The sequence below is a fragment of the Zootoca vivipara genome, chromosome 14 (assembly GCF_963506605.1).
Source record: "Zootoca vivipara chromosome 14, rZooViv1.1, whole genome shotgun sequence".
Lineage (NCBI taxonomy): Eukaryota > Metazoa > Chordata > Lepidosauria > Squamata > Lacertidae > Zootoca > Zootoca vivipara.
The window spans coordinates 6,805,519-6,822,831 of NC_083289.1; the positions used below are offsets into that span (position 1 = coordinate 6,805,519).

Below are 17,313 nucleotides of genomic sequence, written 5' to 3' on the forward strand. Positions count from 1 at the left end.
TACTTACAGATGAAGGCAAACCTGGGGGCACTTTTCTTACTTTCTTGGTCTGTAGAGAATCTACATAAGAGAAGCCATATTTTATCAACCATCAGCATTAGTAACATTAACAGAGTAAGTAGCATTGCCGAAGAAAAACTAAAATGAGAAAAGGACTAGAAAAATGTAGTCCTAAAGAGCAGAATAGTAGCAGGTGCTGTTATAAAACTCTTTTGCCCAGCTACTTATCTTCCAGATTCAAACACAAATTGTTTTTTAAAAGGACACTAAGAATTATGAATTAATTTTCAAGATCTACAGTAGTTTAAGAGTTCAGCCAGTGGCTTCAGCCGAGTAAACACACCCAAATAGAGTTTACCTCCCAAAAGAACAAGAGATGGAATATCATACAAATGCTTGTATTTTGAAAATCATCACTATATAACCAAAGAAGGAAATGGCTCATATGCTAAGGAAAAGAGACCTAAGTACGTGGCTACTGTTGCCTATTTGAAATGAGCCCCCTGCATGAAATAGGTAATTGGACAAAACAAACTGGGAATATACAGTTATGAACGGGATCCGTTCCGGAGGCCTGGCCGCATCCCGAAAACTTCGTAACTGGAGGCGCACTTCTGCGCACGCACATGGTGCAATTGAGCACTTCTGCGCATGCATGCGCGGAAAAACCTGGAAGTATACACTTCCGGGTTTGCTGCGTTCACAACCCAAAGTTTATGTATCCAGAGGGATACGTAAGCAGAGGTACAACTGTAGGGAGTTATGACTCAAAAACAGTGGAGATCAGGGCCTCCGACTTGGGCTCCCACACTGTGGGTGCCCATTGTCAAAATGTGCACTGAATAACGGCATCACAATATGCCATCACATGTCTTTAGCGGTGTGTGCCTGCACTTATATAGCCAAAATGGCAGCATTCATGCACAAAAACATATGTTTTCCAGTCACAAAGGTAACATTTCTTGATACCCTAAACAATTGTGTCCTAGAACAGTTGGCACAGAACCAACCAGGTATATAGTAGAACAAGCTTTTGATGAAGCAGAATAAACATGGCTTCTGCAAGGAAATGTCCAGTCTAATAGTGCTTTGGATGTTAACAAAACTAGAGGATCAAGCTGATGCTCTGTACTTGAACTTTAAAAAAGCTTTGGACAAAGTACCTAATCAAAGACTCCCGAGTAAACTTAGGAGTCATGGAATAAGAAGCAAAGCTTCTTGTGGATCAGGAACCGGTTAAGACAAGTACAGTAACAGGACGTTACGGTATTCCTGATATGAAGGTAGATGGCAGAGTCCACCAAGGATTGGTATTGGGATCTGTGCTCTTTAACATGTTTATAAACGATTTAGAGTTGAACAGTGAGGTGGCCAGGTTTGCTGATAATACTAAGTTCTTCAGGGACTAAATAGGACATTAGCCTGATCTAGCATGCTTGTAATGAGTCCTTATTGGGGAATGTTTAAGTACCGTATATTCCGACATAGAAGACGACTGGGCATATAGGACGACCCCCAACTTTTCCAGTTAAAATATAGAGTTTGGGATATACTCGCCGTATAAGAAACACGACCCGGCGTATAAGACACCCCCGACTTTTGAGAAGATTTTCCTGGGTGAAAAAGTAGTCTTATGCGCAGGAATATACAGTACATGCTTCTGGTGAACAGTAGAAGTGAAGAACTCAGCCAGCATTCTGTTTGAAATCTTTTATTTAAAAAAGTGTGCTGCCTCCCTTCACAGGCAAAGCATCTTCTTCCTGGTCCAGAAGAGAAGCTGCTGGGTTCCACCTAAGGCTACTCTACTTTTAAATATTGAAGATTGATCTGATAGCATTTCAAAATAAAACAATTCTGAACTGTGCCAAAGAAGTTTTTGTTGTGGCAACATAAAATATAATGAATCCTTCTTTTTCTAATGATTTCTTAAATAATATTTAATCACTAGTGAATGACTGACACAGTGTAATGCAGGTAACCGTCAAAGTAGAATATAATATACACTAACAGCAATGATAATTTCCGAGACAACATTCTGCTCTTTGCAACTCTTTTGGGGTAGATTGCACACTACATGGGGTATTGATGACTGGGGAGGAGTTACAGAAGGAAGAAGGCAGCAGATGCTACCTAATTTTGCACTTAAAAGGGAAAAGTGCAATGTCAAGCTGCTGGCTCCCTCCTACAGCCCACTTCAATGCCTTCCCACTTTCAACTTATGTGAGTCCTAAGCCTCCAGGTTAAACAGAATATAAAATTCACAGAAGGTAATCTATAATTAAATACATTTCTTGGGGAAAATAATTGGACATCTCCCTGAAAAGAGTGCTCTCAATCTTAAAAATGTGATGTGGGGAAAGCAGCATTAGCTAACGTAATATGATTGACTCACCAAGAGAAGATGAATCATGAAGTGATCTTCGTCGTGGATTTGTGGTAGGAAATGGGTAATATGATGTTCCGGCTTTTCCTGAGGACATCAGACCTGGACTTCCAAGCCCAATATCTGATCGAATCAGACTTGACTGCAAAACAAACCAACAGAAGTAGGACATTAAAAGTCTCTCTTTCTCTGTGCCTAAAGGACTGGTACACACTAAGCTTTAAAGCAGGCATCCCCAAACTTGGCCCTCGAGCTGTTTTGGGACTATAATTCCCATCATCCCTAGCTAACAGGACCAATGGTCAGGGATGATGGGAATTGTAGTCCCAAAACAACTGGAGGGCCAAGTTTGAGGGTGCCTGCTTTAAAAAGATGAAGTACAAGAAAGCAAAAGCCACCATGATTCTTTGGCTTGTGCACTCTACCCTCCCCACCCATTCCCCCAACACAGCTAGGAGGACAATATTAGCAGATTCATTCATCCCTTTCCCTGAATCCTTGACTTGCTGTGTTGCCTAGACCAGGATCATTGTTTTTAAGAATGGTGACTGGTGAAACCCACTGGCCCTAGAGCTGGAGTCAATTACAAGTGGAGCTACTTAATTCTAGTTTTGTCCCCATTCTCCTCCATGCTGAGTTTTACAAGGGAAACACTGAGACGGAGGAGGAGGAAGGAGGCAGCCACCCCACCCCACCCCACCTGAGCACTCAGGCCAGTGCTGAGCTTGTCTGAGGCTCAGAGCTGGAGTCTTGTTAGAATAAAGTTACAAACTCAAACAAAAAAATCAGCCAGTTCCTGGTGGAGCCCCCTAACTGACTTAGCCCTTTGAAGCCCGGGTGTACTTGGGTGGCTGCCCCCTCTCTGCACAGGCCTGCCTGCACCCATAAATAAGAAGGCAGGCAACTGAGGGCTTGTAGAGGGCAGAGATTCATTTGCCCTAAGGAAGCAGCTTTCCACTGGTTTTTAACAAACTCTGATCAGTTTCAAAACAACTCAACTTCCAAGACTTTTTAAAGGAAGGACTGGAGAAGTGTGTGACACAAGCTTAAAACAGCTCCTTCCTGCTTGTGATGCCTTGCTAAAGCAATACAGTATACTATTAGCATAACATATTAGCCTAAGTCTCAAATGATGTGGTTAATACATCAAGCAATGACTAGTGAAAACCATGTATTCAGTTTCAATCTCATATTACTGCTCAAAGAAATGTTAGTTGTGAGGGGTTTTTTTTATATAAAAAAAGCCTAAGAATTATTTATTATTATATTTATTTTACAACATTTACGTGTCACTTGACTGCAGAGCGCCAACTTGGACTCCCGATTGTGGGTGCACAATGCACCACGCAGCATGTCATGAAATGACGTGACACATTATTTTCCTGGTGTGCCTTGTGCATGCTCCCCCACCCCAAACAATGGGACTTTTACCCTGAGAACTACAACTGAACTCCACTTCCAATTGACTTTTTAAAGCCATTTGAGGAAAATAATTTCAAACTATTGGGGTGGGGGAGCATTCAAACATAGAAATAAATCCTGGTGTGGAACTCTATAATTTCATTGATGTGATAAATTTAACTCATTAACAATTAGAAACAATGTTTATGTAGTGATTGAAGCTGACACCTCCAATCAATGGATTAACAGCAACTGCAAAACCTGAAAGTTGCCATAGTTTGCCTGTCCCCTTCTCAGTTTTCTTCTGCATGGGGAGGAATGGCTCCTATGTGAAATTAACATAGTGCCATTACACCTTCCCAGATTTTGAGGATTCAGGGCAGTTTGTGCTAGTTTTAAAAAGTCATTCCTCTAAAAATGTGAGTTATTTATTTTTCTGTATTATTGCTGATACTTGAAAAAGTTTTATCCAGCTTATTTGAAGTACTTCTGTTTGCTAAATCAAAATCAATACAGATGTAATTAACACATCATATTTTTCTGCCTACCACAACCAACTGAAAAGCAACCTTAAGATCTATCCTACCCTGAGGGCATCAGATAGAAATGGAATACTCCAACTCCAAGGATGATCATAACATTATGAAATAAGCTTTGTATTATCAATACCAGGTTCGCTCTTGAGCAAGTGCCTGGGGTCTCTTCAAAAAGATAAGTTTGCTGACATGATACATGTAGCTTAGTTCCTAATGCTCTTAAAACTGAATTGGCGACTTCTCGCAAGCTGGAACCTCATCTTCTAAATTCACATCCAATTACTAAAGGATAATCAATAGCAGGCAATTCTCCTGGAATACTGACTATCACTGCTTGGATTACTGTCCTCAGTAATAAGCACTCACTACTGTAAGCTAATTCAAATATACCTAGCTAATCCACAAATAACCTCCAACAGACACCCAAAGAAAAAAGTCAGTGACTACACAAATACTGCGCTGACTACTCACCAACCAATGAACAGCCAGAAACTATTTAAAATACCTAGGTGCTGACATCCATTTCCAAATAAACATGTTTAATTGAAACGGCAAGGCAAGTAAAGCTATTAATGAATTACATATTTAAAATACTCAGGATAGAGTTTGGAAATCCACAGAACCTGCAGCCACAGACCACTCAAGAGTAGTGTTAAGGCTTATTCTGTGGACTGGAGGGCTACTGACTTCATTCTATTAAGCAAATATTTATAATGATCTACTATTTTAATAGAATTCTGTTGTATTTTTGTCACATTTTGTCACTGCATATGAAAGCTGCCTTATGAGGCATATACCCCAAAGAGGGGGCTAAGATACACCTGTCATTTAAAGAACACTGTGTCTTCTTTTTCTTCCACTGTAAAACACGCACAATATCCACTGAGGTGCAGGGCTATCCATCCAGCAGCAAAAGAAACTTTGTTCTATCCATTATTTTGCACAGAACTCAAGGGATACAAAATTTGGATATAGTTTTAGGGGTACAGTCACTCCTATTGCTAAAAATATATATCGTTTGTTGGGTTTTCACCTGTTTTATGCTGTATGAAATCTAATACGATGAATAAGCTTACAATCTGCTTTGTTTTAATGTGTAAAGTGGCTTACAATAATAGAGCATCATACAATATATAAGAGCATATATAGCAAGCCATTCATAAAACAGCTATCAAAATGGAGCACAATAAAATAGGAAAATAATCAAGAGGGAGTAGCTTTAAAGTAATAAACAATGAAGGGTGATATACATTGTTTTATATAAATGTAGTGGGTTGTAGCCAACCAAGTTATACTCAGAGTAGACCCATTAAAATTAATGGATCTGAGTTACTCATGTCTATTAACTTCAGCAGGTCCACTCTGAGTAAGACCGACACTGAATACAACCCAATATATACAAAATATAAATGCTGCATTTTAAACTGTTGAATGTAAGTTACCTTTTGAAAAATAAAAGCATAGGAACATCAAACATGGGGAATAATGACATTTAGAAATTATATTATACGATGTATTGCAAATTCATTCTGCATGGAAATGTTAGAAATAAGCTCACAATTATCTGTAGGTTGTTAAGAATTCACTCGAGAGAATATCATTAGATAGTGAAAAACAAAAGAACCTTGAATGAGTAATCAATAGCAACTGCCAGAAAATGAGATAGATTAGAATTCTCTCTGGTGGTTTGTCTTATAAAGTTTTCATTAAATGCATTGTGCTAACAAGTCATTAGCGAGGTACATGATCGCATAGCACTTAAAAATAAATAGGATCTGTTGGAAAGCACACAGTGAAGAATGAAAGGTCTAATAAATTCTTGATTTGCTGATAGTTCCATCGGCCAGAAGAACGGTTGATGAGATGAAAGGAATGGGGACCTTGGGTGGAGGTGACCACATCACGATACTGAGGAAAAGGAAATCCTGATCAAAGTCAAAAGTGCCTCAAATATGCACTAAAGGAGGTGCCTCAGAGTTCTGTTCTGGGCATGGTGTGATTTAATGGCTTTATATCATGACTTGGATGGAGTGGAGGAGGTGATCATCAAATTTTCAGTGGACATCAAATCTTGGGACATTCTGGAGGCATTGCAAACACCAGACATGATCTAAGATATTGACAGGATGGAGAACTGGTCAACTAACAAAACTTATTTCAACAGAGATCAATAAAAAGTTTAATGTTTGAAAGTATTAAAGTATTTAAAGTATGAAAGTCAGATGTGCAAATATAGTATGGATGACACCTGCTTGACAGCACACACAGAAAAAGGATCTAGGGGTTTTAGCAGACCATAAAGTCAGCAATGGAATGCAGCAGCTAAAAAGGGTAATGCAAATCTAGGCTGAATCAACAAAAAGGCAGTGTCCAATATAGGATTTCTTCCTGTCCATAAAAAATGGAATCGTCCCATTTTGGAAGTAAATAGTGTCCCGTTTTAATTTTAAATGGGACACAGTTCTTCCATTTTTGCAATCGTCATCAAACGGTGAGGGTAGAAGGTGGGTACAGTGGTAGGAGAGTGAGAGTTTGTGCAAAGCGAAATCAAGTTGCGCTGGGAAGGAGCAGAGAACAGTGCAGTGTTGCCGTTGTTCAAACTCGCTTCTGTGGGATGGAACACTGGGGCAGACAAGTCACAACAGTTCCTAGAGTGTCCACTAACAGGAACTCACCTGGAGGGACACCTGACTACAGGTCAGTTCCTGTTCCCTCAGACATGCAAATGAGTTGGATTAGACAAAAGCCCTAGCCTGCAATCACTCTCTCTCTCTTAGCTACTTCCTCCTTCGATGGGAACACATCTCCAGAGAATCTCTAGTTAGCATGGTTCTCACTCTAGGCCTGCAGCCAAGAGTGAGACCAAATGGAGTCTTACTTTACTAAGTAGTCTCTAGATGTATATATACTTGTAACTTTTCTAAGCAAGCCTGCCTTTCTGAGATTATGCTGTAACTCAGGATGAAACTGTAAGTAAACTCTATCTTATTTTATAAACACTGTGTTGTGTATTTCTTTTAAGAGGGACAAAGGGGACCTTTGCCAGGAAGTGTAATATTGAACTATAAAGTGTAATATTGTTATAGAGATTCTAGCGAATCTAACGCACATGCTTTGCTGCGCACAAAAGGGGAATGTCACTCTGCTAATATTGGAAGCTTGCTAACACAAGCTTGGATAGGATCTATCTAATAATATATCCTAATCCACATCCCTAACATTCCCATAGCTTCCTCCCTCCTGCCCCTGCTTGAAATGTGACACCTAAGCCACCAATTGGAAGAGGAGCAAGGGGAAGAACCGCATCCTGGAGGAGGCAGAGTGTGATGATGCTGACTGCCTGTAAGCTCCAGTCCCACGCTGCCAGAAGCGCCTGTGGAGGGCAGCGGAGGCTTGGGGCCTAATGTTGCGCTGGGTGTCCTGCCTTGGTTTGGGGCGGCAGCGGAGAGTGAGGGCGAGACGGGCAGCATACGAAGCACCACCTCACACGAAACATGACATGATTTGTCCGCTGTTGCAGTTTTCGGATCACCACTTCCTCCTTGGTAGTAGTGGCAGCAGCTAGCACAAGGATGGCACTGGGCTTTGCTGTGGCACTCCAGGTCTCAGCCACCCCCAGCATCAACTTGTGCTGGTTCTGGGCTATCTGTTGGGCTGAGGCATGCAATGGAGAGGGGAGGAACAGGTGGCCAGGTGTATGGTGGAGGGGCAAAGCATGAGTGAACACGGGGTGGCAAGAGATGGGGCTTGCATCAGGAAAGCAGAAGCCTGGGCTACCGCAGGTGACTGACAGGCACCAACAGGCACCCCAGGAGGAGATCCTGCTGTTGCACATGAAGAACTGCGAGATTAAAATTGCTGGTGCTGCTGCACAAGTGAGAATGCTTCCCTACCTGACTCCTGAGTAAGTTTGCTGCTGCCTGAGTGAAATGTTGCTTCTCCTGCCACAGTGTGGATCATCTGGCTGGCACTGAGGGTTTGGGGCTATAAAAGCCGCCCTGCACGACTCCAAAGTAAAAACTGCCCTTAATTTTTCCAATTCATTTGAATACTGTGCTGTTAGAACAAAGGTTGAGGAAGAGGAAGAGCTGTAGCTGCCCGCTGCCCTTTTAAATGCACTCCTCCCTGTTTCCCCTATCCGTCTCAGGGTGTGTGTAGGCAAACTTTTGAGCCCCTCGTTTCAAGGACTGTTCAGTCTTATTGACGTAGATAGATATTCGCTTCCCTTTGCTGTTTGATGCTAAGCATCATGTATTTGTCTATTGGTGTATACAGAAAGCATATCGTTGCTACATACAGATCTGAGAAATTTCAGTGGTGCAAATCTGTTTTGTATATTGCAAAAGAATCTTTCAGGCATGCCTTTTTGCACATGCTCACTCCAGATCCTTGGCGATGTACAACAAAAGGTCTCAGGCAGTGCCACTTACTATTGCCTTGCAAACTGAGAGTGCCCAAAATGTGCAACACAGATCATTTGTTGACAGAAGCACTGCAAAGCAAACTTTGGAAGCATTTAACCTTATGTTCTGAGGCAAACCTAGCAGTCGTGGAATTGGAGAACAAGACAACTTGCAGATTGCCTGAACTATAATATTAAATTGTAGTAATAAACTCTAATACTTATAGTAATAAAATATTATTTATTTAACAAATTTATAAGCTGCCTTCTAGTATGACTACCCTCACAAAGTAGCTTTCAGTCAATGCAGTAGTATCTTGCAAGACGAATGCCTCACGCAACGAAAAACTCGCAAGACGAAAGCGTTTTGTGATCTTTTTGTTGACTCGCAAGACAAATTTTTCTATGGCCATGCTTCGGATGATTTTTGATTTTTTTTTGCTTTGATTTGTTTACCTTGGAAAACTGCAAGATGAATTTTTTGCAATACAAAACGACTCACGGAACGAATTAATTTCGTCTTGCGAGGCACCACTGTATTAAAATTCAAAAATACAGATGACTGCACACATATTACAAAAGCTACTGCACAAAAAGATAACAAGATAGAGGGGGAGGACTGTAGCTTCACAGAGGGGGAGGAGTGTAGCAGAAGGCTGGAAAACCAACAGGAAATGAGCCAGAGCAAATGGCAGGCAGAGCCACCCCTTGGTTGTAAAGGCAGACAGGTGGGGATTGGCTCAGGGCAAACTGAGGTTGGGAGGGCAGTGCCAGATTTGTCCTAAGAGCCAAGCCTCCATTGCTACTTAGCACTGATACACATCATGGTTACAGCACTGATACCATGATTAGAGCAAACCACAGCAAGAAAGAGATACAACACGAGACTTTATAGCATGTCCCCAATCTCCTAACCATGCTTAGAAAATCAGGACCTGCAGGTGGAACATCATAGAGGCATGATATTGATATATTGATAAATATACTATATGGATATATCGATACAGTATATCAATATATTGATAAAATGGGAGAATTGCAGAGCAGAAAACTAACTTCAAACATACATATCCAGGTCCTATACAATCACAAGCCATCTGCATTATCTCTGCATGCCCAGGAACACTAACAGCATTAGTTCTAATAAGCTGCTGAAATGTTTTAAAACTAAAACGTTTACCTGACAGCCTGAGAGTCCGGGTTCTCGACCAAACAACGGAAATGGAGTTCTTTCTGATGTCTTTCCTATAAAATTAAAAATAAAAATGAACTGCCTACATGCAGAGAACCTAATGAGTAGAGATTTAACAATACATCAATAGAGCATAAAGTGTACATGAAAGAAAACAAGTACAAATGTTTGATACTTAAAAAGGTTGATTTTTTTATCAGAAGCAAAAACTACAATTATTAATTTACACACTTTGGCTTAAAATGAGGAACTTGGAAAAAATAAATTTGATACACTTGCTAAACCTGTAATGAAAAATGCTAGCTTTTGATGCCTTCCAAGTATGAAATTATTTTTGCTATTTGATATTGAAAAAATGTTATTTACAAATTGTTGCTTAAGACTGCAAGGCATGCAGGGGTTGAGACCTAGATAATCTATCCCTCTTGTAACATAGAATTGGAGTTTCTTGGGAGGTTAATATGACTGACACATATTTCACTATCGCTTACTTGAAAAACGGACACATTACTGTTAAAAAAGCAAAAGAAAGTTACCAATTTTCTGCTCAAGCAATTTGCCCCCAGCAACTGTCAAGAGACCAAGCAAATAAAATACCTAGCTTGCAAAATTGTTTGAAGCAGTATGAATCATGCTGCTCATGTTAACTGCACTCAGAATTTTCTTTCCTGTAAATAACAAGCCCTATACCAAATGATAAACAGCTTTGACTAAAGTATGCAATATTCCAGGCAGGGTTTATAAACAAAATATTTGCTCAAGACTAAATTACAAGTACTGAAAAATTGCTGCGGTAGAGGACAAGCTGAAATCTACATCTCTACAACTTTGTGGGAGAACACCTCCCGAAAAATATATTAAAGAGTGACTTCCTTTATTTACAGACTGCTTCCGTTGGGCCTTTGCGCTCCCAGGCAGTACAGATTCACTCTGAAATAGGTAACTCCAAGGGCCAGAACAACTAGACCCATAACCTCATTGCAAAACCAGCTAAATTCTGGATCTGAGATGATTCAGCTCAAACATGGGACATCAACAGCCAGTGTGGTGTAGTGGTTAAGAGTGGTAGACTCGTAATCTGGGGAACCGGGTTCGCATCTCCACTCCTCCACATGCAGCTGTTGGGTGACCTTGGGCTAGTCACACTTCTCTGAAGTCTCTCAGCCCCACTCACCTCACAGGGTGTCTGTTGTGGGGGAGGAAGGGAAAGGAGATTGTTAGCCGCTTTGAGACTCCTTCGGGTAGTGATATCAAATCCAAACTCTTCTTCTTCTTCTTCTTCTTCTTCTTCTTCTTCTTCTTCTTCTTCTTCTTCTTCTTCTTCTTCTTCTTCTTCTTCTTCTTCTTCTTCTCTCCTCCTCCTCCTCCTCCTCCTCCTCCTCCTCCTCCTCCTCCTCCTCCTCCTCCTCCGGATAGAATATACTTCTATTTCAGTAGAAGGCAAGGTCTGGCTTTGGGGTGGAACTTATTGTCTGCAGTTTTTATTCTTGGAAGAGTGTACTTCCAACTCGCTAGTGTGTGAAAACTCTTAGGGGTGGTTAGAAGAATTTCCAGTTAAACAAATTTTGTATGTGTGGTATGTCAGTACCCTCCTTTTTTCAGTGCCCTACAAAAATGCAAACATCTGGTTTCTCTTAACAGATCAATGTAATTTGACATCAAAGCTCTGTAACAGGAATTGAGAATGTGGAGCCTTCTAGATTTTGTTGGACTACAACTCCCATCATTTCAGACAATGCTGGCTGGGGTTGATAGGAGTTCGGAGTCCATTCAACAACTGGAGGGTCATAGATTATCCATCCCAGGCATGTTCTTCAATACACAGAAGCCAATTTAACAAGTGTACAGTGTAGAACAACCACCACCATCACATCAGGGGGTGCTATGAATCCACAAGGTGACTGTTAATTGCTTGAAGTTGTTACTTGTCCTAAAGTATAGGAAACCATTTACATTAATTTCCTGCAGCATTTTCTTGCCAGCTATTTTTGAAGAAAGATTTAACGGCATGCCATATGCGAAGCGTGTATGCCCATGAAAGGTAGGAGTTAGAAACTGCATTATACAAGTTACTGTTTTGTAATTTTATACGGTCAAAAGATTTATTTGTTCTCTAATTGCTCCCTTCCCAGAAAGATCTTTAGAGCAGCATGTGGCCTTCCTGGTAATGGATATGCAATTCCATGAGCTGCCCACCAATGTTATATTCTAGACTCTTGAGATCTGTAAGAGTTTGAAGAACTGATAACAAGTACTGGTTGTTTTGATCTTGTTCAAATCTTGTTTCCATTTTTAGCAATGAGAAATAAGTTGGTAGTGAATTTTTCTGTATTTCCCCCCCTCCACCCCATATTTTATGGAATCTTTTTTTTAATGAAAGTGGTGCATTATTAATAAAAGAATGTGGGAAGTGTCTGATGGATCAGGCCAAAGACCCATCTAGGTCAGCATCTTGTTCTCACAGTGGTCAACCAAAAGCCTAGGGAAACCCACAAACAGGACCTGAATGCCACAGCACTCTTCCCACCTCAACTTCGAAGTTGAGGGCAGAAGGTTTTCCCAGTGTACTCTTTATCCCCAGCTGATCCCACTTCATGAGACTGCCTGGTTTCATGGCAGTGGCTGCTGCCCTTCTATGTATTAATGCAATGGAGATGTAAGCAGCACTGTTGTGACAGGACACACTCTTCTCCTGCCTTGGGTTGCCATGAAGTCCTGCCTGATCTTGTAGAGTGGATCAGGACCAAGAAATCCTGGGTTCAAATTCCCACTTAGCCACAAAGTTCACTAGGTGATCTTGGCTCAGTCACTGAGCAATAGGCTGCCATTGAGCACTGGCAAACAAGTGATGGGGCACTTCAACCCTCTCGCTCTTCCAAGAGAGAGAAATATTAAATACACACCCTTCCCATAATGGCAGTGCCTCTCCTTCCATTACAAAATCAAATATGCAACTAAAGCTTTCATGAACTATGTCTACTTAATCATTTAAACTGGCTTGCCAGTACCCTCCTACATATATCAGTGGCGGCAGCAACAGTGGCAGACTATCCACTGGGGAAAAATGGCACCTGCACAGAGTCCAGCAGGGTCAGCACAGTCAGTGCTGGGAGAAAACCCTGCCTCTCTACACTTCAGGAGGCATTGGATGGCAGTAGTGATCTCTCTTCCTCTCTCAGCTGCTCTGATCTTAACTCAATGCTTGGTGTTTTCTGCCTGCACATGGAAAACATCCAAACTGATGCGGAAGTAGACAGCCGAACACTGCTGCCAGTGGCTTCCCCATTGACAAAGGCAAGGAAAGTCAGCTTTGTTGAAACTGTATCAGTAGGAAGGATCGTGGAGAATGGAACTTCAGCAACCCCCTCTCTCCATCCAAGAGGGAGTTATCTGTGTTTGAGTGTGTGTAATGACCACATCCCTTATTTGGTCATCTCCACTGCTATCATACAGCCCTAAAGGGTTGGACAAGAATAAATGCAACCCTCAAAAAAGGGGAAAAAAGGGGGGGAATCCCCATTCCTGCTATGATGAATACACACTAGATTGATACAAAAACCTCTGCTTTAGCATCTCACCATTATAACACAATATATGGCATAAGAATGTAAGGAAACACCCTACTTAGATTTTCACCATCCTAAACAGTTTAGAGTCACCTGAAAATCTGACTCTCACTGCTCAACCCCAGATCATTTATGAATGCATTCACCGTACAGTATTTTGAATGAAATGGTGTGGACTGCAGGGTGATGTGTAAATGTTTACTGAGGGGGCATTCAAAGTTGCTGTAAGAGGCAGAGAATAAAAGAGTAACATCAGGAGGCGAAACACTGTGTTTTTGTTTTGAATGAGCACTCCTGTCTTTTTGAAGCTGCACATCTCAGTACCACAAAGAGTTGGGCAAGTTATCACAGTGCCAAAATTAAGAATACCCCTGCATGTAATAGAGTAAGCTTTTTCAACAGAGTGATGTTAGTATAAATTAGAGAGCTATAGGCACTGTCTGTTAAACTACTCTGATGCTGACTCTACAGTCTTAAATTTAATGCAAATTCAAGTCTTGGGGAATCAGCACACTACATCTTTGGATTTTGGGGGGCCTTCCTTAAAAAAAGGAGGGAATTAAAATACTTCACAACTATTCAAGAATTCAACTATTGATTGCAAAGCAAATACAGAATATAACATTAAACATCCAAATGACTTGAGTCTTACATCTTCCAGAATGAAGCAAAGCAATGTATGAGCACTTTACATGCAATATATGACGATTTCATTTACTGAAACAATATGAAAAAATAATACTGCAGTATGTCGGTTTTATAATACCGTATATGTGAGCATCCATAGATATCTGGTTGGCCACTATGGATGGCGTTTGGTGCTTTTCTTTTGTTCATTTATCTTCTCCTAAACATATTCCACTTCACATACACACCAATAAGCATCTAGGAGCAGGGAAAAACCACATACCGGTATTTCCCCCCCAAAATGCATGAGATGCTAAAGTATAATGGATTGCTTGAGCTAAGTTAGAGGAGATGAAGGATAACATACTGGACAGGTACCATGTGCAACCTGAATGTTTGAAATAGTTTTCATTTTCCAATACCTGCTTGTTTAAAATTTGAGCAGCCTATTTTTTTCTAGCCAGTGTGCAGAAAATGCTAATCAAACAAAACTCACTAGCAGTAAAGGATCGGACTATAAAAGGGCATGTAGGATTGCATGTTCCCTTGCTTTTATTTCTGCTTAATGTTGCACCTTAACACAACTGCTTCTTCCCAACAGGATGAATATTTCAAAATATTTGTTGTGCTGTTTACATTTTGAGGCATTTGTTATCGGGTACTCTTCCCCTGGGCCAAAGATGAGCAAATACCCTCTCTTCTCATTGGGCCTATTATCATTTTAATTACATTCTCTTCCCAGGTGGTCATGTTCCTGGATTGCTGCAGTTTATAAGCAGTTACTAAATACATGCAGAATGTTAACTAAGGTATAATTATTTTTCACAGCTTAATAAAAATAATTATGGTTGTAAGCATATTGTTACTTGAATACCCTCCTTTTGCTGACCTTTTAGTTGTGTGTTGGTTACTTTTATATGTGATGATTTTACAAAAGAGATAACTAGTGTTCTACTTTGCTTAATAGTTCAGAGGTCCACAGTTCCATTTCCCCTAAATGTCTAGAAGAGCAAAGCAAATAATTTGCCATGAATAATTTACAGTGAATTTAGTTTTATTTTTCTTGTGGAGCATCTGTGAGCTGACTGCATTTCTTCCCAATTTGTTTTTCAGTTATTAGGGCATTTTTTAGCTTTCCCCTCTTATCATTGTAACATTTATTTCAGTGGTTGCCAACCATAGTCCGCGAAGATTTTCTCTGGTGCCTTCAGGTGGGAGTCTCAGTCTCTGAGCTTCCATTTTTAAAGAAAATGAAGCTTCTAGCCCTCCTAGAAAAAAGGTTGCGAAACAAAATATATAGGTGCTCTTCTAACCAAAATGAACTGGCTTAGCCGCTCCTGCCTGTCAGTGTTTGTAGCCAATAAATGAAATCACAGCTGTGGTTGACAAGCGAATTATTTGGACAATAGAAACCGCTGGGGTCCTAAAGAGTTACTTTTTCCCACTTCACTTTAGTGTACTTTAACTGTTTTTGTCTTATTTTCAAGTCATTGGATCCATCTGTCTATTGCCCTGTTTGTTTTGTTGCCTGCCATTCACATGGAATAGGCAGCAGGCAGCTGCTTGAGATAATTTATTTTAAAATTGGGGTGGGGGGGGGAGGAGCAATTCTTGCTATGTTTGTTTTGCTGCCTGCCTGTACATGGAGCATGCAGCTGTTTGGGAAAAACCACGGTTGAATATGAGGGTGGGATGTTGGGTGGGATGTTGCATATGGCAACATTTTCTCATTACCCTGCAGCAGGGATTGTTTCACAGTTGTGGGTGCAGTCTAGTGCAGAGGCACCATAATGTTGATGACAATAATAACGATCATCTTTTTCCTGGTTGTTGTTGAGGTGTTTGGGGGCAGGGGGAGCATTTCAGGGGCATCATCACTACGTTTTCCTCCTGCCTGCCCTACAGCAGGGCATGTTCCCAAGTATTTGGGGGTGGGGGAAGAGCTCAGAGCAAAGGCAGAAACATTACCATCATTATCTCCTTTACACCCTTAATTCTGAAAAGTTTGTAGAGGACACTCAGCTTCAAACATCATACTAGTCTGGGCCAGTATTGTTCAAAAACTTCTTCATGCAGTGCATGGTTAAACTATGGAACTCACGTCCACAGGAGGCAGAGACAACTAATAGCTTGGATGACTTTAAAGGAGAATTGGACTAATTCAGCATCCCTAGCTGTGGGCCACAACCTGATTCAAGTAATTTTAAAAAGCATAAGCAGCATTTAGCTTTGTTTGGTGAAGAGATGCTAACCAACCCTTTGCTACTGGATTTTACATGCAGCATTAACTAGTTTGTTTATAATGATAGTTATATGACTGTTGAACTTGGAATAACTAGTAACAGTATTCTTAAATGCCAATGTTTTAGGAGTGATTGATGAAAGGCTAAAACCAGTCCACCTCCATACATACAGCAAAATCTCCCTGGAATGCTATCTCCATTACTTCAGCAAGATTTCTGTGCAAACCTTCATGAAAAAAATGGTGGGTGCTCACCAATAGCGCTTGCACACAATGTTTCAAAATCTCCAGGAACCTGCTTATCTTGAACTTGAGTTTGGATTAAAATAAGACTAATTCAGACATAAGGCTTTACTGATGCATGTCACATACTGCACTAAAATATAAGGATTTCACTACTTCTTAGGTTGAATGAAATGGATAGCTTTAAAATTTATAGAAACTGAAACTCAGAAGGGTGTATATGGGATATACAGAAGCTTTACCTTATTTACTGGGCAGTTCAGACGAAAAATCAATCATAGTCTATAGCAGAGCTTTCCAAACTGTGTGTCACAACACGTTAGTGTGTTGGCTGCAGTGTGTAGGTGTGCCGTCCAAACGCTTCCCACGCTTTTATAAGGGGTTTGTTTGCTAGTAAAACTGAATTACTGTGTCACAAATTATGCATGTGTGTCAGCAACATGAAAAGTTTGGAAATCTCTGGTCTATAGTGACAAGTTGTATGTATGCACTGCCCTCTGCCTTCAAGTGCTCTGACTTCTTACATCTGAACTGGTCAAATTATGGTTTGTGAGTACCATTGTTTGCCAGCAAACCAGACTGTAAGCTACAATTAGGAGGAAAACTATGGCTTGCATGACACAGAGTCTGTCCAGTTCAAATGCATCAACAAACTAAGACTTGTCACTAAATCAGAAATAAGGAGAGAAATTTGAGCATGTGAAGCAAGGTGGAAAAGGGT

At 40.7% G+C, this 17,313-nt stretch overlaps 1 protein-coding gene across 4 annotated transcripts in view; it reads right to left on the reverse strand.

Annotated features, from left to right (window-relative positions):
• The window catches only part of TCF12 (transcription factor 12), a 141,891-nt gene that overhangs the window by 59,443 nt on the left and 65,135 nt on the right, over positions 1–17,313 (reverse strand). For all 4 annotated transcript variants that reach the window (XM_035131798.2, XM_035131797.2, XM_060282399.1 and 1 more), the window contains exons 7-9: positions 9,903–9,967; positions 2,393–2,525; positions 8–60 (exon numbers count right to left, since the gene is read on the reverse strand). In XM_035131798.2, coding sequence (XP_034987689.2) covers positions 8–60; positions 2,393–2,525; positions 9,903–9,967 — 251 coding nt within the window. The remainder of the gene's footprint in view (positions 1–7; positions 61–2,392; positions 2,526–9,902; positions 9,968–17,313) is intronic.